The 21378-nt window shown below is 31.5% G+C and overlaps 1 protein-coding gene across 1 annotated transcript; it reads right to left on the bottom strand.

The window, feature by feature from the left end:
- Positions 1 to 521: 521 nt before the first annotated feature.
- Positions 522 to 19461, bottom strand: LOC145755566 (uncharacterized). The gene is made up of 25 exons (XM_082571810.1): positions 19228 to 19461; positions 18189 to 18326; positions 17450 to 17686; positions 16968 to 17078; positions 16098 to 16253; positions 11885 to 11993; positions 11656 to 11768; positions 10011 to 10092; positions 9535 to 9627; positions 9287 to 9386; positions 9069 to 9187; positions 8858 to 8940; positions 8362 to 8477; positions 8012 to 8174; positions 7295 to 7435; positions 6797 to 6890; positions 6439 to 6606; positions 5796 to 5877; positions 5559 to 5697; positions 4787 to 5482; positions 4562 to 4712; positions 3155 to 4470; positions 3010 to 3079; positions 1544 to 2866; positions 522 to 1474 (listed from the first exon to the last, which is right to left on the bottom strand). The coding sequence occupies exons 1-25, from the start codon at positions 19327 to 19329 to the stop codon at positions 795 to 797; spliced, it is 6582 nt and encodes a 2193-aa protein (XP_082427936.1). The 5' UTR covers positions 19330 to 19461; the 3' UTR covers positions 522 to 794.
- Between the last annotated feature and the right edge of the window lie 1917 nt (positions 19462 to 21378).

The following is a 21378-nucleotide window of genomic DNA, read 5'->3' as shown; positions in this document are numbered from 1 at the left end:
TAGAACTTCACTTTTTTGCAAATTTGTGAATATTTTTTTAGCTCTGCAATTCTTTAAGGTCTGCAAGGTTTTTTAACAAAGACTTTTGTAAATATTAATAAAAATCCAGAAATAAAAGTTAATATTTGCCAAGACCTTTTTGTTAAAGTTTAATAATTTTATTAAAAACCACTTAAAGCAAGTTTTTAACGACTAAATTTATTTCTTTGTTACGACACACCTTGAAGTAGAAAGATGTATTGTGACGTTCACGCCACATGTTAACCACGTGACAACTAAAAATAGAAATCGTCGTGGCTTAAAACTATAAGTTCTGCAAAACAAGTTCTTGTTTGTTTTCTACTTTATGACGTCATAAACCAATGATAATGTTTGGCGCCTTGGAGTTGATTAAGAACAAACAATAAGATAGAATTTGGAAACAAAAATTTAATTAGTAAAATTTTTAATTACTAAACTGTAATTTAAGCCGCGCTGTCATCTGATAATCTGTAAAACAGCCAAAGGAAATTATGCGGAAACATAGGGTCGTATTATGATGTAACAACAATAAACAGCATGCTCTATTGTAAGCGGTCTAAACTATTTAAAAATAATTTTAAAAGCTGGAATAAAAAACTCAAATTATTTGATATCTTTTAATATTTACAAACACAATGACGTCATATTTACACAACAAAGGTAAAAACAAAGCATCCAGTGTGACGTCATAATAAAATTACTGCAACAAAAATTTGCGCAAATAAAAAATAAAAAGTTGAAACTTGAAAACACCTTTTCGTCGAGCACCTTAATTATCTGTATAAATAGGGGTAATAACCCTGGTTATTTTGGGGGTTATACGAGTTATAAGAATAATTATTTCTCGAACTGTTCTCGTTAAAAGATCTCGAGTTATAACCCCCACTCTGTTGGGGGTAACTTTCTCTGGGGTAAGCGCCCTGTGAGTAGGTTCCCGACCCCCCTGGTTGTCGGTATTGATGTTCCAGTTGAATGGTTGGGGGGCGATAACTGTGGTAACCACTAAAGCTCCCGTGTGGCCAAGGTTGCTCGTAGGTTGGGGCTTGACCTGGGGGTAAAGTTGTCCCCTGAAGCATGTGGGGGTTCCAGTAATTATCAGGGGGGTAAAAACTCGGGACCGGGTCTTTGTAGTAATGTTTTTGCTGGTTCGGGGTAACTTTAGGAGTCTCTTTAGGGTCATTCCCTGGATTATAACCCCTTGGAGGGTGAAACTCCTGGGTGGGGTTAACCTCATGGGTGAGTTGTTGCAATTTCATCAACGAGTTGTCCCGGGGTGATGGGTTTTTGTAATAATTTGAGTTTTTTGCTAGTGGGGGTGATTTAACTTGTTGTATGTTAGGGGAATAACCGTAGGGGTCAGGGCTTACTATAGGGGGGTGTTTAGGGGGAGTCCCCTGGGTTGGAACTATGTTGTTGTGGTTTGTCGGTGAAGCTAGGAATTCACTTCCGTGACCTTGAAACAAAAGGTCAAAGTTTAAAGTTTCTAGATTTTTATTACAAATATTTGTCAAATATATTTTACCTGAATCGTTGCTCGGAGCTGAGTACAAAGTGGCCACTTGGGGGGGTTGTATCTTCATTTGAGAACCAAATTGTTGGTCCTGACCATATTCACTGGTGCGTGAAGTACCAGCATATTGTTGGTCCCTAATCTGGTTGCTGTCAATCATCTGGTTGTTGTCAATCATCTGGTTGCTGTCAATCATCTGGTTGCTGTCAATCATCTGGTTGCTGTCAATTATCGGATTGCTGTCAATCATCTGGTTGCTGTCAATCATCTGGTTGTTGTTAATCATCTGGTTGCTGTCAATCATCTGGTTGTTGTTAATTATCTGGTTGTTTTCTCCAAATTGTGAATTGCTTGGAGGTCTTAAATTTGCCTGAAATTGTTGATCAACTTGTTGTAGCTGTTGAACTTGTTGATTTATTTGTTGTTGATGTTGAACTTGTTGAATGTTGCCTGGTAGTGGGTTGTGACCTTCAAATTGACCTCTATTTTGTTGACCACCTTGTTGAGTTGGTTGTTTTGAGTTTGGCAAAATTTGGTTGCTGTTAAACTGAGAAATATTTTGGTTTTGTGGCAAATTTGGGCTTACTGGATATTTCCGACCAGGACTCGGCTGAGGGGGTATTGTGGGCATGTTTTTGGGGCTAGGGGTGAGGGGGTTCACCCTGGGGCTTGGCTGTTTACCCAGGACCTTATGGCAAGTTTGTAAATGGTTACGATCTTTATCGAGGTTTGTTTCAGGTGAAGTATAGGGGGAACAACTGTTGTTACTCAACGTCTCGTAACCGCTCGTTGACCCCATTTCATTTGGGGGGTGAGTGACCTCTGTGGGGGGGTCATTGTTAAGTAACAATGGTTGATTGTTTGGTGGCTGAGGAACTAATGGAGCTGCCATTATTTCAGGAATTTGTGGTTTTAAAGTCGATTGATTCGAGGGAGAGTTTTCAGTAGAATTTGTTGGTTTTGAATCAGTATTTGGCAACTTTTTTGCTCCATTCAAAGATGACTTAAAACTGTCCCCATTTCCAGGAGAAGGATTTTTAGTTTTATCCTCATTAGAAGTTTTTGTTTCTTCAACAATTTGTTGATCCTGTTGGTAGGAACCATTATAGTTTGGGGGTTGAAAATATTGAGTAGGTTGAAATGTTGAACTGGCTGAGTCCATATTTTGGGAAACTCCTCCTGGGGTTGCTGGGTAAGGTTCAATATGATTGGTCGATTCAAACAATGGTTCATTGTCCTTGTTATTTGTCTGCTTATTATCATGTACAATGGCCTCATTGTCTTGTATTGTTGCATTGTTGTTTTCTTCAAAAGCATTGTTGGGATAATCGACTTCTAAATTCAAAATTTTACAATTTAAGAAAACGAAGAAATAGAATTTTCAGGTAGATGTTGAATATTCTCAATATAAAACTAAACATCAATAAAAGGCATAACAAAGAGATTAGAACCCCTGGGTTAATTATCAATATTTTTACCGATAGGTGAATCTTGCGGAATGATCGAGGCAACCGCATCGTTTAACTCTTGATCTTCTTTTAAATCCTCCTGAAATGAAAACTTTTCGTTAAAATTTAAAAATTTTCACAAAAACTGATTTCTATTAAAAACTTGATTTTTTACCTTTTCAGTTTTATCCTCATTTTTCAGTGTTTCCAACTTTTCGTCTTTATCTTCGCAAACTTCATTTATTACCGGAAACACTGGCCCCAAACTATCCTCGTTGGAACAACTTCCTGGTTTGGGGGAATCCCATTTAGTTGGGGTTGGATTATTTGATGACCCCCACAAGGGCAAAGTGGGGTCAACATTGTGGGTCATGACCTCAGGGTCATCTGAGTCACTCCCTGATGAGGATAAACATTTTGGGGTTTGTGGGTTAAAAGGGGAAAATCCCCTGGGTTGATTTTCTGTGGGTGGTTGTTCTTGAACTTTATCCTCGTTCTCGTTGTTATTGGCGGTTGCTTGGTAACCATCTTGTGTGCGACGAACCGTTAACTTTAAACTTGATGTCGGAGAGGTCAAATCATCCTTGCATGACCTTCGTTTTCTTTTTGCTTTATCCTCATTTGACTTTGGGGGATATTTACGAGGCCGACCTCGACCCCTTTTAACCTTTGACCCCACATTTTGACCTTCAGGGTCACCCTTAGTTGAATTGTCTCGCCATTTGTTGTCAACAATCTCAATATTTTCTGCTGAGTCAGAATCACACGATGACTCAGCACTTGAATAAAAAGATGACTCATCAGAACTGGACGAAGATGAAACGTCGACCTCAGCATTTTCTTTCATTGTGACATCACGATACATTGTGAGGGATGATGGTCGCAAACTAAACGTTTTCTTTTTTTGAAGGTCGTTCGAGGATGATTTAAAGGTCATAGATTTTTCATCGCAAATTGAAAACGGACTTCGACACGCTTGGTTAACTGCAGCATTGTTTGAACCAATCCCAGAGATCCACGGTTGAGCGAACGCAAAAGTTTCGTTTTTAGATTTTAAGTTTAAAATCTCGCCACTTGGAGGCGACAAAAGAGGCGAATTATCTTCTTTTTTCTTTATTTCACGCTTGGGTGACGCCCTTGTCGATAAAAGACAACTTGCAACAAAGTTTTCACCGGCAATAGCACTCCGTCGACGGATCTTAATTTCGTTTTGCGACTTTGGGGAGAAGAAACGCTCGATTGTCGTCTGGATCGGACCTTTTCGGGGACTTTTGGGGAAAATTGGGGAAGTTTCAACCAAACTGGGTTCAACAACTTCTTCTTTTTGTGGGGTTTTCGGGACTTTTTTCTTTACCGAGCCCCAAGCGTAACCCTTTGACTTTCGTCTTCTGCGTTTTTTAACCGGTGAACCCAGGTTGGGGTCGATATTGTTGATCGGAGGGGCATCAGGGCTGGTTTGCTCAACTGTCAGGGGTTGTTCATGTTGACATTCTAAAGGGAAAAAGGGTGGGTTTAAAATCATTAAAAAAAAAATTGATTGACAAAAATTAAGAACTATCTCAAAGTTGACCTCTTTTCTTACCTTCAAGGTCATCTATGTCATCTTCAGAGTCAGAGGTCAAATGTGGCCCCCCTAATCTCCACCCCTCACCCCGGGTTGTTTCAGGGGGAATTCCCAACCCCCAACCCTCACTCCGGGTCATCTCAGTATCAGAGGTTTTGTCTGAGCAACTCTGGGTGAAAAAAATAAAAATATTTTAAAAAAATTTAAAAATTTTTTTAAAATTAAAATTAAATTTCATCTTACATCCAGAATTTTCTTCTTTTTCTTTTTAACCCGACCCCAAGGATAACCTTTGACCTTCCTCCTTCTCTTCTTTCTTGGGGGTGATGCCTCGAATGTCAAGGGGTCAAAGTTTGAAGGGTCAGGAGTCGAATTAGGGGATTTTCTTGGCCGACCCCGTTTTCTATGACCCAACATTTCAGGGCTGCCAATTAAATCAAGTTCTTGGTTGGAAACACTGCCTTGATTGGTAGGCACTTTTTCAGGTTCCATATTCTTAGTCGACACTTTTTCAGTGTTTTTGTTTTCTTTTTGCGTTGAAGAATTCTCCGAGATATTTTTTTCTTCAGTTAACCTTGTTTCATTCCCACTAAATTTATTTTCTCCATTGTTATTATTGGTAAGCACTTTTTTATCCTCAACAGTAGAAACTTTATCTTCGTATTTGGTAGACACTTTTTCTTGATCTAGAGTCGATACTTTTTCGTCCAAAGAAGTTAGTTTGTCCTCATTCTGTGTCGGCACCTTATCTTCAATCGAGTTTGAAACTTTATCCTCATTAAAGGTAAAGACTTTATCACTGTCTGGGGTTAAAACTTTATCCTCAATGTTGGTAATGACGTCGACAATTTCTGAGTCAGATTTAATTCCATTTTGTTGCGGGGTTATGGGAAATCCCCTCCTTTTTTCAGGGGTTTGAGACGGGGACCGAAGACCCGACTAAAATTTAAATTAAGAATTAAAAAAAAAACTTAAACTAAAAAAATTAACAAAAATAATTTTAAATTAACCCCACCTCATCAGAGAGCCAGGGTGAAGTTGTTACCAGGGGGGTCCACCTCAAACAATCGGGGTTAACCCTTGGCTTAGGGGGTTTTCCCTTCTGGGTCACAATATATTTTAAAACCATTTGACGACGTCGTTTTAAATTAAATCTAAGAAAAAATTTTCAAAATTAATTTTAACAACTTTTTTTTAGTTATTTTAAATATTGTTAGATTGTCATAAATTATTGTTAAAGATATTATTGTACCTGATGTCTGAATGGTGATTTTGTTCAATTGAAATCATTCTCAGTCTTTGTAAAGTTGCAGCAATATCATGAGGGCAGATTCCTGTGAATTAAATAATATTATAACACTTGGCATTAGAAAGAAAAAAAAACACAAAAACATTTCTGAATATCTCCTCTTTAAAGTTATAGGTTTTTGGGGGAATTTAAACGATAGGTTTTTATTGGGTAAGGTTTACTTTTATGATGTGTTTAAGCTATCTGTAGCAATCTGTGATATTAAATAACACTTAATATTGAGTACAATTAAAAACTTTTTTTTTTTTATATATTTTTTTTTAACATCACTTATAGGGTTATAAGTTTTATATTTTATTGGAGGAAAGTGTGTTGTTGTGATGTGTTTGAGCTATTTTTAAGCTATATGCAAGTTTTAGTTTTAAATTTTAATATTTTTTAATTTTATGCCATCTTAAGATAATAGGTTTTTTTTTTATTAGAAAAGGTTGTGTAGTTGTGGCGTCTATGAGCTATGTGTAAACACCAGACTAAAAGGACAAATAGTGTGGCATTGGTGCGGATCAAACTCGAAACCTCTTGGCCTGTAGTCCCATGCCATGACTAGTATACCACAAGCATATTTAAATCACTTTTAAACCTCTACCTGTAGTTTTACTGATATCCCGAAGAGACAAAATCTTTTGGTCGAGTCTTAACGAGAAATATTCCAACAAAGTTGATTTCCAGTAAGCTTGGTATGAGACCTGGCCAAGGTCGGATAAAGGTTTCTCTGGGCTCCCCGCTTGCCCTTCTTTACGAGACAACAAATAACCTGGGGGGAAATAACAGGAATATTTAATTTAAAAGCATAATAAAAACTAATAAAAAGACCGGCTTATAAGTCCATTATTTTTTAAATATTTTTCTTCCATTGCTTTTATTTATCTTTCTATTGAGCACATAAACATATACACCTTTACCTAAAGGCTAAAAACAAAACAAAAGTCTTGTTAAAAACTTACTGAAATCGATCAAAAATCTTCCGAACCCCCTTCTTTGATATTGTGGCATCGTCATAATACAACTCACGTTATATTTCTGTTGACAATTCTTTTCCTGGATATTATTAATTGTTAAGTTAAATAGAACTTTTGGTTTCAATAATAACATATTTTTTTATGTTTCTTTATCCTCAATGTGGGAAGATCAACTTCTTAACCCAAACATAGAGTACATTCAGTTACTCCGACCCAGTCTCTCTTACATCAGTTACTCCGACCCAGTCTCGAGTTGCCTGTGGCAGTTTGGGATATTATAGATTATAATTGCCTCGTAATTATGCTGCTGATTAAGTGCTGGCTCAGCAGGAGTTTATACCATTTATAACTACTTACTCAAGAGCGCTACAGCATGAGAGCTGTGGGGATCGAACCCAGGACCTCATCTAGTAAAGCCAAGTGTTCTGACCACTACCTTATATTGTTTTTTTAAGTGTAAACACCAGGAATATTGTCACCAACCTTAGAGAAATATCCGACCAGATGAGATCCTTTGCTGTCGTTGATTGTGAGGCAATAAAAAGAGAACGGTTCCACGTCGTAATATAAAGTTTTGTGGTCCAGGAACAGCTTGGCCAACAAGCACAAGTTCTGGCAATATATCTGAATTAAATTTAAGTTTGTTAATATCAAGGAAAATTATTAAAAATTGTTTTTTTATGTTTTTGACCATTTTTAAAATAATTTTGCTCATATAACTTTTAAGTATTATATTTTATAAAGAAGTGTGTTGTTATGACATGTTTAAGCTATCTGTAAATGCTAGGCTTAAGGGTTAATAGAGTGGCATTGGTGTGGCTCGAACCCAAAACCTTTTGGCTTAAAGTCCGGCGCCTCGACCGTTATACCATATTACACTTAACTCTAAAACACATTTATTTATAAAGGAGTGTATTGGCTAATATATATATGTTAAATTTATAGGCCTTTAAAAAAAAAAAAACCTTTTGTTTCTGGTATGCATAAATATTAATGCGGGCTAATATTAGTTAAGAGTTGCAACCATATTATGACAATTAAAATGTCGACTGTAGGGTGGGATATCAGCTAGCATATATAAGAGGGCTTAATGGAAAATGAAGATGAATAGGTTTAAGTAACAGGCCTTTAAAATGAATTAAACTGCTGTTTACTGTCAGTTTTTTTTGTTAATGAAACCACCGGAAATAGATTTTCTACCTTGCTGATGTTTCCGTCTACTTCAAACACGGATAACTCCCCCGATCGATAAATCTCGTTAGCTGGGGGGTGGAACCATGGACACTTGGTGGAGTGGCGTTGTAGGATGGAATGAGATTTCATGTATTTTAAACAAAACTCGCACAAATATAATTTTGGTAATCTGAAAGTTGTGGAGAAATAAATTAAAAAAGGAGGTTTGCTAAGTGTAACTAAGTGATTTTTTTGAAAGTTTTAGGAATTATTTTTAGCCGGTCTAAAAAAGATTAACATTTTTAATACCATAAAATATTTAAAAAAAATTTAAACAAAAGTACAAAAAGGATAAAGGTGACGTCAATTAAAACAACCTTGCATATTCCTGTGGGTAAGGAGAAGAAAACCAAGTTTCAACCGAATATTTCCCAAACTCAATCGCTGCCGGACATCTCTCCTCCGTCTCATTTCTGTCACCTACTCCTGCTCTCTGAAATATTAAATTTAAAGTTACAGTTTTTGCTCTTGTAAAGTGGTTATAACACCTGCTTAAACATAAATGGTTACAAATCTTGCTCACACAAAAAGTCGTTACAACCCTTGCCCACACAAAGTAATTACAACAGTTGGGCAAACAAAAGCAGTAACAACCCTTGCTTATACAAAAATGGTTACAACCCATGTTTAAATTAAAGTAGTTACAACCGTTGCACAAACAAAAGTGGTTACAACCATTGCGTACATAAAACTGGTTACAATCCTTGCTTACAAAAAGCAGTAACAACCCTTGCTTCTACAAAAGTGGTTATAACTCTTGCTCATTTGAAAATGGTTACAACCCCTATGTTTTGTACACTAAAATGTATTTACCTGCAGAGATTCCTCCCTTGCTTGGAAAAACAAATTTTCATCCAATTCTGTGATGTTCGCTTTACAACTTTTCTCCGTTCCATCTAAGTGGGAAAAATGAAAAATAAATTAAAAATTAAATTGAAAATCTGATCATTTAAAGCTATCTTAAAAATACAATAAAATAATAATCGAAAATTTGTGAAAAAATTAACCACAAAATCAATTCTACCTTTGCTGATGACATCATCAGGTATGTTGGGGGAATCCCCATTGTGCATGATCATCAATTGGGTTGTTCTCGCTTGTGATGTCATAGTCTTCCTCCCTCCCATAGAGGGGGTAAAAAATCTATAAAAAAAATTTTGAAAAATTTTGAAAAATAAAAAATTATTTTTACCAAAAAAATTTTAACGAAATATTCTAAAAATAATTTGATTTGATTCCTACTTTGTCATTCCGTCGATTAATCCTTTAGGTTTTTTGTGGTAGGGAACTTGTAGGAATTGGTGACCATTTTCACCTAAATTATGGGGCTCCTGTGCATCATCTAGTGGTTGGAAAATATTAGTTTAATTTGAGATTTATTATTTATTTGACTTTTATTCTCGAGTTGGTCCAACACATTTGTTAACTTGCATTGTTTACATACAATTATAAGATAAGTTGAACAACTTATTTGTAAAAAATATTTTTACCAGCAACCACACTGCTCTGTTGTTGTTGGTTTGTTGAATTTTTCCTCTTCTTTCGCTTCCCATCTGAGGTACACAACTCACAAATGAAAGATCCTGAAATATTGAGTTTAACAAATAAAATATGACTTAAACAGTAGTGACATCACAGTAGTTACATGTATGACATCACAGTAGTAACCATTATGACATCACAGTAGTTCCAGATATGACATCACAGTATTAAGAGTTATGACATCACAGTATTAACCATTATGACATTACAATAGTAACCAATATGACATCACAGTAATTATAGGTATGCAATCACAGTAGTAACTGTTATGACATCACAGTATTAACCGTTATGACATCACAGTATTAACTGTTATGACATTCGCAGTATTAACAGTTATGACATCGCAGTATTAACTGTTATGACATCACAGTATTAACAGTTATGACATCGCAGTATTAACAGTTATGACATCGCAGTTTACCTTTTGGCATCTTATAAATTGGAGGATTGCAACATTCCATGTGGAAACCTTGATCGCAGGCGTCACAGAATAATAAGTTGTCCTAAAAAAATAATGTTGTTGTTTACATTTATATAAATATATATTTATGTTTGTGGTCCTGGATGTGGGAAGGTCATCTTTGCGACCTAAACATAGAGTAACATCGGTTACTCCGACCCAGTCTCGAGTTGCCATTAGCAGTTTAGGATATAATAAATTATAATTGCTCGATAATTAAGCTGCTGATTAAGTACTGGCTCAGCAGGAGTTTATATTGTTTATAGCGCCTTACTGAAAGGTTGCAAAACCAATAATATTTTGTAGTAAAACCAAGTCTTTTAACCACTACACCATGCTGCCAGTTGTTAATTTTGTTAAACAATATTTTTAAAATTATTATTTGAATAAAATCGATTCTTACACAAATGATAACAATATTATCGTAACAATGGCCCATTATTTACACAACAATCAAGATCTTTTAAAGTGTCAAACCATAAATTCCTTGTTCAGTCAAGCAGAACCATTTTTACTTAATTTATTTTTTTTACTTAAAAAAAAATTTTTTATTAAATTTTAAAAATGTTAATTTGAAAAGTAACAAAATATTTTAGGATAATATCCTTACAATTGAACAAACAATCCATTATGACATCACAGTTGGTGTTAAACAAACAACTACTTTAACACAAGTGCCAGGGTTGCCAAGATTTTAATTTTAATATTTTTAAAATAAACAAAATGATTTATAAATCCTTTGTAAAAAATTTTCAGCTATTTTAGTTTTTAATGTAATTAAAAAACTATTCACATAAATTATTGTAGTATAAAAACTAAATAAAATATGAAACTAATACAAAAGTAAATATTTGATCTGGCAACACTGGAGAGTAAGTGGTCTAGACAAATACATTAAAATCTTTTAAAAATAAATAAAAAAATTAAAATTATTGACTTTTAAGTGAAAATATAAACACCAAAATTTTTACCACCTTTTCTAACTTATATTTAATTTGAAATTTAAAATAAAATAACATTTTTAAACAAGAATAAAATAAAAAATAATTGTCAAACAAAGATGAATCAAAATTTAAAAAATTTGATTCAAATACAACAAGCAGACAATAAACAAATTATAATACTCAGACAAAGTGACTAACACCCCTTAAAAACTTGTTTTATTTATAGAATTAATCGCCTTAGGGTTGAATTTGCACAAATGTCAGCCTAATGTTGGTTTTATATCAGCTTTAAAGTTTATTAAAATTCAATTTTTAACGAAATTTATTAAACCAAAATTTAAGATCACAAAGTCTAAAAGTAAACTCAACAAATTTAAAATAAAAAATAAGAAATATAAATTAAATTTAACAAACATTTTGCAAATAGTTTTTCGTTAAACAAATATTTAATTTGACTTTAATTTAATTTTATGAAACCTTAACACAACCCAGTATTAGATAAATATTAGTTCCTAAAAACCCTTTTTTATATTTTTTTTATAAACACCAAACCAATAAACTTTTGTAAAATTTTGAAAGATTTAAAATAATGTCAACTTAAAAAAAATTTAATTAAAATAATTTTAAACCTTTCGTAAAAAGTTCAAGATTTTTAAACTTACGTCGTTTCCCTTGGATCGGCAAACCAAACAACTTTTACACTCGATACACTGCCAACTAGTGGCTCGAATATTTGCAACCAGGTCCGAGGACAACTTCATACAAGATGGATGACCTAGAAATAAAAAAAAGATTTAAAATATTTAAAGAGCAAAAATTCGCAATTTTAACTTAAGAAAAAAATAAATCGAGGATAAACTAAGAAGTTAAATATATTGAGGATAAACTGACCGCTGTTCCCACATTCCACGCAGGACAATAATCCCTCTTTCAGTCCCTCCTTGTTGCATTGTTCGGTTCCACAACAGTAACTACATATCGGCATCGGGGGAACTCGAGGCTGGGATGGAAAAAATTAAAAAGTTTTAATTAATTTAATTAAGAAATAAGTAATTACTATTTTAACTACAAAATATAGAGAGAATAATTTAAAAAGTAAAAGTTGTTATATATTAAAGCAAACAGCAGCGTGGTGTAGTTGTCAGAACACTTGCTACACAACATGAGGTCCTGGGTTTAATTCCCCTCTGATCTCATGCTGTAGCGCCCTTGAGTAAGGTGTTATAAACGGTATAAACTTCTGCTGAGCCAGCATTTAATCAGCAGCATAATTATCGAGCAATTATAATCTATAATATTCCAAACTGCCACAGGCAACTCGAGACTGGGTCGGGGTAACTGATGTTATTCTATGTTTGGGTCGCGCATTTGACCTTCCCACATTGAGGATAAAGATATATACAAAAACAAAACGTTAAATAAATATTTTATTTTACTAAGTTTAACATTAACCTAATAAATTAATTAGGTTTAATTGGCCTTATACAACTGAGTTAAAGGTATAACCCTAGCTAAATAATAACATGATATTTGTTTTACATAACAAACAGTAATTGTGGTTGAAATATTTAAAAACAGAATTCCCTGACCACATAATTCAATTATTTTAATCATAGGCATCTACCCCACTATAACTAGGAGTTCGTATCAGAATAAAACTTTAATATATTTACAATATTGAAGAAAATTTTATAAATTAAAAATTTTAACAAATACTTAAAAGTTAAACAACATTTTTACAAATTTGATTTAAATTTTTGCTTTACTCCAATGCATTATGACGTCACAGTAACGACCTTGTTTCAACTCTCACGTGGTTTTAAATATTGACGTCACAATAGAAGAACAATCGACCGAAAATTTGGCGGCGCGACAAAAATAAAATAATCGAAAAAAGAAGACGTTTTTAATCTTTAACATTGTGATATGTTTATGACGTCACAAAATAAAAGAATCCACAATAAAAGGTCGACAATATACGTTTAGTAGAACTCGTGAATTATTGATGTCTTATGACGTAACAATGAACCACAATGAGGTCGCGATCACTAAAAACAAATCTCGAAAATATTGTTGACAAAGTCGCCCCGTGACGTCACAAACACAGTTATTTGACCACACAATAGACATTCTCAAGAAATGTTGTTTTTTAAAATATTAAAAACAGGTTTTAAAAGATATAAGATTGTACGAATTTTAAATATTCCGATGTCATAGTTATAATATAATGACGTCAATATTTTGTTTTAGACGTTGACTATATCTTTTGTGGGTCAAGTAATTTTATTTCAAACTTTTGTTAATAAAGACAAGTGTCTAAATTCCACAAAATATCGTTATCATTATTCCCACAACGATTCAAACACCACCAATACCACTTCAAGTTGTAGGAGCATGAATAAGTGTGAAAGTTAATGAAGCGTGTAAGGTCAAAACGTTGCTATAAGTTTTCTAATTAAGTTCGCGCTGATGGACGAAATGAAACAACTTTAAAGTTTTTTAACATCATTATTCCTAGTTTAAATTGTTAAATTCAGGTTATTGAAACGACTTAATTAAAATATTGTTAAAGTTTTGTTTTTAACAATTTAATTTTTTAACATTAACCTAAAATTCCTTTAAAGTGTTTTTAACATTTTTTAAAACGCGCAAAATTGTCCTCAAACAAAAATAAACAAAATTCTTCTTTGGGAGAAAATTCGTCGCACAAGATCTTACTATTACGTCACACGCAAGTAAACAAACACAAATCTCTTGAGGATTGTGACGTCATAATTGTATTGTGGTTGACAAAGACAAATAAGTTAATTTAAAAATAAAATAAATCAATTACTTTTGCTCTTTATAATATCTATGTTATTCAACAAATAAATATCGATTGTGACGTAAATAAAACACAATGACGTCACACATTCCCACCGGGTTTGTTTTTACGTCATAATGTCATAACTTCGCGCTTGACCGATTTCGTAATAACGACATTAAAATAGATTTAAATTCTCAGAAATTTAAAACTATTTTGAAATAAAAATTTTGAAAACTTTTTGCCAGCCAAGCGTTTAATTTTAAACTAAAATAAAAATCCTTAAAAACCGATTTAACTTCTGCTCCGCGCGCCCGTTGTTACAACTGATGACGTCACAATCACGGTAAACATCTGTCGCGCGAGCAACGTGTATATGTGACGTCACAAAGATATAATTTGTGCGCCGAGAGCTCAAATTTCAATTTTCGAATAATAATCAACAAACTACGTCACAATGAAAATATCTTTTTAAGGTAAATTAAGCGCAACACTTTCTCTTTGTGACGTAACATTGGTGAAAGGTAAGTGACGTCATAAACATAAAAACAATCGAAATTTTGTCTGGTTCGTTGAAAATCAACAAAACTCGATACAAAATATTTAAATTGTTTCTATAAATATTTATGATATCAATAAACGTGAACAACTTCAATTATTATGCCACAGTGGCGTCATAATTGGAGACAATGTTAAGTTTTATATACGACAATTTGTAACACGTTTTTAATTTTTGTAATTAATTCAAAAATAATAAAAATTTACCCATGGAAGAATTATAGAATTTTTTAAATTAAAAAAAAACTTATTTTAATTAAAATATTTTAATTCTAAATTAAATTTAAAATTGAGGTCAAAAGACAAAAAATTGACCCAAAGAATTTCATGGTTTGATGAACACAGTATTAACCAATCACAAACAACCTCGGTAGGCAAAAAATTAAAAAAAACTGGGTCAAAATAATTTGGGACAATTGTAAAACAAACAAAATTGTTATGTAATAATAATAAATAGGTTTGATAACAATGTTCTGGTTATGAGGTCATAAACATAAGTTTTAACAAAAATAAATAAACAATCTCGATTGTTGTCAAAACAATTCAATTTAAACGTCATAGAAAAATTTTAAAAAATATTATTTCGAAATTTATTTTATAAATAAAAAATTATTTTATTAACAGAATATTTGACCTTATCGGAATGTTTCTAATTATGACATCACAGTGGTTTTCTTATTCTTATTGTCATGACAAACAAAATTATAAAAATATTTCGATCTATTTGATTTTTTAGTAAATATTTTTTAATTTTTAAATTTAAATAAAATATTTTAAAACAACTTATGTCAATAATATTCATTGTGAATAAACAACTAATAAGAAAACTTATGTAACAGACCACACAATATCATCTTACATCAGTTTAAACATATGTGAATATAAAACAATTATAACCTTCTTTATATTAAGAACAAAAAATATTTTGAGATATTTTTAAATTACTGAAGAGAGGTGACATATTATTACAAGAAATAAATAAATATTAATTTTTTATGAAAATAAATTTAAAAAACTTAATTATATAATAAAAACAATCTATTAATATGAAACTTTATATTTAATTAAATCACGCAAGATATTAATAACCATGACACAAAACTTTATTAAATATTTGTAATTAAAGTTTACATCCAATAAAGTTATAACAGTGTATATATATACCTTGAGTAAATACCCTTTACAAACTAAAACTTACAAACAAATAAATTAAAACACCAAAATCAATAATTTCTTGTTAGTTTAATGAAAGAAGTCCAACTTATTTTGTAACTATTTAACTAAGCATAACATTGAGAGTTTATATTTAAGTTAGATTTAAAAAGAAAGTCATTAAAAATGTTTAACCATTAAATTAATAAATATTCTGGCCTAATCTTAAGTTGTTCTAGAATATATTTTATCTTTTTTATGTATCGTTAAAAATTTTACAACAAAGCAAAAAAAGGGAATTCAACCCAGGACTACAGGTCTTACTCAAGGATGCTACAACATGCCAGCAGTTGGAATTAAACTCAGAACCTTAAGGTCTTACTTAAAAATGTTACAACATGCCAGCAGTGGGAATCAAATCCAGGATCTCAGGTCTTACTTAAGGATGTTATAAAACAACAATAGTTGGGATCGAAAACAGGACCTTAATTCCTAAAACAAGGTGCCCACTGCTTAATTACCATGATATTTATTTTGGCACTAATTACTGCACAATTCTTTTAATAAAAATCTGTTTAAAAAAACACCAACCTCTTTCTTGGGTTCCTCCTTCTCCACTTTATGAACCTCCATGTTAACTTGGTTGTTTGGTTTGAACACCAATCCATCTTTGATCAACTTTCCGGAGTGGATTCCTCGTTTACAAGCGAGTCTTAGATGCCGACTAAACTCAGCCGACGAAATCCCCTAAAACATTAACATTTAAATTTAATTGTTTACAAAGAAACTGATAAAAAAAAAACCATATGTTAAACTGTTTCTATTAATAACTTATTATCTAGAATATACTTTTAATTGTTTTAAAAACAACTTTTAGATTTGATGACTTTTGTCAATAACTTTTTATGTATATATCTTTATCCTCGATGTTGGAAGGTCGAATGCGCGACCTAAACATAGAGTAACATCAGTTACTCCGACCCAGTCTCGAGTTGCCTGTGGCAGTTTGGGATATTATAGATTATAATTGGCCGGTAATAATGCTGCTGATTAAGTGCTGGCTCAGCGGGAATTCATATTGTTTATAGCGCCTTATTCAAGGGCGCTACAGCATGAGAGCAGTGGGAATCAAACACAATACCTCATGTAGCGTAGGAAGTGTTTTGACCACTACACCATGATGCCGATGCAAAAATATAATTGTCAATACAAATATTTACAAAGAAATTAAAAAAATTCCAGAAAGTCAAACAGTTTCTATTTATGACTCATAATCAAAATACATTTGTCATTGTTTTAAAAACAACTTTTAAATTTTCTGACTCGGACCAATATTATTATTTACATTAGCTGTATAAAGCTTAAGGTCATTTATACACCTTTTAAAGGGATTTAAAATACATAAAAAATAAGCAAATATGATGTGTTTAATAACAAATGGTAAAGTAACGCAATATATACTTCAATAAAGTAGCTGGCTTCGAGGTATTTGTCCATATCCTTGATGGTAACTCCCTCCTCTTGCTTTAAACCATCCATTGATATTTGGACCAGGGTGATATATTCAACAACCTAAAATTAAAACTTTTAATGTTGGTCTATATTTCAAATATAAAATAGTTGGTCTATAAACAGAATTTTTTTAAAAATAAACTGTTTTAATTAAGTTTTAATCAATAATTAATTATTCTTTTTTTGGTTAATTGTATTGTCCTTTATAACATTGTTATAATTATTTTTAATATAAATTTAAATATACAAAAAATAAAAGTTTTAAAAAAGTGTTGTTAAACAAATATTAGTTCACATTTTATTCCTAGTAGATTAATCATAGTTAAACAAATAACTAGAATTTACATCATTAGTTGTACATGTTCATGGTGCAATATTGTTTACTTAATAAACACTGAATTAAAACAGGAACTTTAAGAATTTTAACTTACTTGTAAAGTCTTATGTCGTAACAATGGGTTCCTCGGAATAAGGGTCAACTCTGGGTAAGCAATTTTGGGGCTCGTGGGACTTATGGGTGAGGTGGGACTTTTAAAGTTGAGTTTTTTGTTGCGGGGTGTGGTGAGGGGGGTACGGGGTGTCTTAGGAGGGTGTTTTGGAAGCTTATTGCAGCCTCTAGGGGTCATTGTTTCAGGATCACGGTAAGAATATTCACCTTGGTTGTAAACCTGAAAATAAATTATTTTTTTAAAATAAAATATTTTAAAAATAACTCAAAACTCCAATTGACAGGTTTGTACTTTAACTACTAAGACTTTTTTTAAATGTCATATACAGATGCTCACAAAAACTTAACAAAATTGCCCTTTTATGAACCACTAACATGCCAAGGGTTTTTACATTTTTTATCATATTAAAAATACAGTAAAATGTTTAGTAAAAAAAATAAACAAAATTGGTTTAAAAAGATCATTTCCTCCCAGATCTATAATCATTTTACCAAATAAACATCTAATTTTAAATCAGAATCTTAAAAGACAACATTTTACCAAAATTATTTTTTACCAAATGTAAGGTCAAATTTTTACCATAATCAAAGTTGATTTTTTTATAAAAATTTATAAAACATTTCATATAGAATGTTTTAAGTAGAAGGAAAGTGGTTAAAAATGACTCATGTCAAGTAAAATGGGTTTTTGGAGCATAACCCAAAGTTTATAATAAACCAACCTTTAAAACTTTTCCACTCGCCGACAATTCCTCCAAGCGTGAGTGAACCTCATCGAAAGTATAATTAAACCCCGGGGTTCGATTCATCACCCACTTGGTGATTCTGGCCAGCGAGGGGCGCTGTTTCTGACCCCGAATCTACCACAAAAATATTTTGTCAAAAACTATAAATTAACAAAAATTGATAGAAAATAAAAACTAGTACGTAACCAATGGAATTTTAAAAAATTATTAAAATTTTAAGAAATAAAAACATTCATAATAACATAAATATTAATAATTTCTAAGTTGGAGCCAAATTAGCGTCTTAAGGCTGGGATAGTTTGTAGTAAATATTTAATTATGTTAAAATAATTATCATTTCTCTTACTTAAAGTTTTAATAAATTAAACTAACAACATCAAACCATGAAAAATATTATTTAGGGTAAAAGAATTCCCAACTTCAGGTTAAGATTAAAACCCTGGTGTTGATTTTCTTGAAAGGTTTATTTAAATAGTAAACAATACAGTAGACACCAAATAACTTGTTTCATTAACTTTTTAATTAACAAAATAATGATTAATATTGACAGCAAGGTCTTCCTGTTATTCAGGTGATGCAGGATAAAGTTTAAAATTTTTGTTATTTCAAAAATATATTGGAAATATTTATTGGAAAATTAATTAATTTCAGAAATAGATTAATTAGTTATGTTAATTAGCATGTGCTTTAAAGTTCTAATGTTTAAAGAGTTCGTAATATTTCCTGTGGCATTTTTAGAATTTTTCTTAATATGATCACATTTACGCTAAAAAAAGTTAAAAAAACAAAAATTTAAACACATTTTTGGAAACGAAAAATGATAAAATTTATAATTTAGAAGAATTTAAAAAATACAAAGTAAACCAGACAATTTGTTTGTGTTTTGCCAGCATAATTAGCATCTGTGACATCATAATTAAACTCTGATACGCTCTCTTATAAATTACATTTTAAACAAAGTAAGAAAACCACCAATATTCACAGAAATTATTTTATTTTAACAACTTTAACTTACCCTGCGAATTGTTTCAATTATCGAGACATTGAGAGCTTCATCTTTGGCTTTCGGGAAGGGGGATTTCCCCGAACTAGGAATGTCCTGGGCCCCTTTCGCCATTTTTCAAATAAATCCAAAAAACTTTCAGGAAAAACTTCTCTTTAACATCGTTAAAATCCCACAAAAAAATAAATCCTTATCCACAGTTTTCCACTTGTATTTTGCTTTATTAATTTGTTTAAATCTGCAATAATAAACTGACATTTAACAACATTAGAAACTTTAATTTAAAGGTTGGCTAAAATTTTTAAAAACAAAAATTTATAAACTTTTTTAAATCATTTTATTTTACCCCTTTTAATATTAAACAAATTAAAAACGAATAACAATGAAATCTTTTTAAAAACAGATTTTCACTACAACCACAAAAACGCAGAAATAAATATTTAAACTTGGCCCTACTTTATTAGATTCCTATCAACATTTAAGCTTGCCAGACAAGAACTTGTCTTATACCCTCAGGCCCTCAACTTAACCGTGGTGTATAAACAGCCATAATATTATAACACATTAAAAAAAATGTTCAATTCGTGTAAATAAACAAATACAAATATTTTGAGATTTTCTTTATTCTTAATTTCTGCATGTTTTGAAAACCATTTGACCATATATTACTATTTTAGTTCACCTAGTTATAAAATTAATTTTACAATTTGTTAATTACTATTCTCAATGCAACAATTCAATTTAAAAATTGAAATGTCAATCTACTATTACAAGATATTTGATATTTAAAACAGAATAGTTGACTGTCTGACTGTCTCCATTAAAACTAAAAATTTGATTTAGGTTATTTTTAAACTTTACTGTTATTTAGTTAAAAGAAACAACATAAACAAAAACATTATAAATTTCTTGAAATATCTTTCACAATATTAACAAAACAAGCAAAAAAGTAAAAGCCATTAAAACAATCTTCTTATTTTACTTAACTTTCAAACAAATATTTACTTAAATAAAATTCTTCCCGCTTTTTACTAGTTTTTAAAAACTTTCGATAAATAAACTTAAATTAACTTGCTATATTTTGTTAATAACATTTAATCTAAACTCTAAAACAGCTTGTCTGGTTAAATAAACCCAATTAACCCGAGAAATATAAATAAATAATTAAAAAAGTAAACAACAAAAAATCACAAATCATCTCGAACGTTTTTGTCTGCGTAAAAATAAAAACCAAACATTAATCTCTAGCGACTTTAGTGGTTACAATAATGGTAACCTGGTTAATAAATTTAATTTTTAAAACTGTTTATTTAATACTTTTATTAATTAAAAATATATTGTAATTAAAAATAAACGTGTTAAAATATTTGTATTACAGTTAAAAGCTTAACAATAACTTTTTTGGAATTTAAAACGTTTGTCCTCAATAAAAATGTTATTTTTAACTTTTGTTAAATTACTTTTTACCAAGTCTTGCCTAATCAACTGGTGCTTACTATTCAAGGGTAAATGATAATGTACATTTCTAATAAAAAATTTTTACTAATAATTTCCGAATAAAACCGGTTTATTAAAGATAATCTTTGCCTAGTTTATTGGAATAAATATTACGGGGTTTGATTCCCACTGCTTCCTTCTTTGTAGTGGTGTTCTACAGCAAATTGGTAGGAATATTAATTTATACCAAAACAATTTATTAAATGAAAGTACTTAAAACTGCTGTAGCCAACTTAAGACTGGGTAAAAAAAGGGTGAAAGATGTTATTGAGCTATTAAAATACTAGATAGCTGGCCAACTTTTTTTTTTGTATATATCTTTATCCTTAAAAATATATTTGTTTGTTGATAACGTAGTTTATATCTTTATCCTCGATGTAGGAAAGTCGAATGCGCGACTTAAACATAGAGTAACATCAGTTACTCCGACCCAGTTTTGAGTTGCCTGTGGCTGTTTGGCATATTATATAGATTATAATTGCTCAATAATTAATCTGTTGATTAAGTTTTGGCTCAGCAGGAGCTCATACCATTTATAGCACCTTAATCAAGGGCACTACAGCATGAGTTTAGTGGGGATTGAACCCACGACCTCATGTGTAGCGTAGCAAGTGTTCTTACCACTACACCATGCTGCCGGTTTATATTACGAATAAATAAAATATA

Source organism: Corella eumyota, chromosome 1 (assembly GCF_963082875.1).
Source record: "Corella eumyota chromosome 1, kaCorEumy4.1, whole genome shotgun sequence".
NCBI classification, from domain to species: Eukaryota; Metazoa; Chordata; class Ascidiacea; order Phlebobranchia; family Corellidae; genus Corella; species Corella eumyota.
This window is presented reverse-complemented; position numbering and strand designations above follow the sequence as displayed.

Bases quoted from the DNA above. Each gene is read 5' to 3' on its own strand.
- LOC145755566 (XM_082571810.1), bottom strand. From the start codon at position 19,329: ATGGCGAAAGGGGCCCAGGACATTCCTAGTTCGGGGAAATCCCCCTTC. The intron at 16,254-16,967 runs GTATATATTGCG...TTAATGTTTTAG, and splicing joins AAGCCAGCTACTTTATTGAA to GGGATTTCGTCGGCTGAGTT. The intron at 10,093-11,655 runs GTAAGTTTAAAA...TTATTTTTTTAG, and splicing joins GCCGATCCAAGGGAAACGAC to GACAACTTATTATTCTGTGA.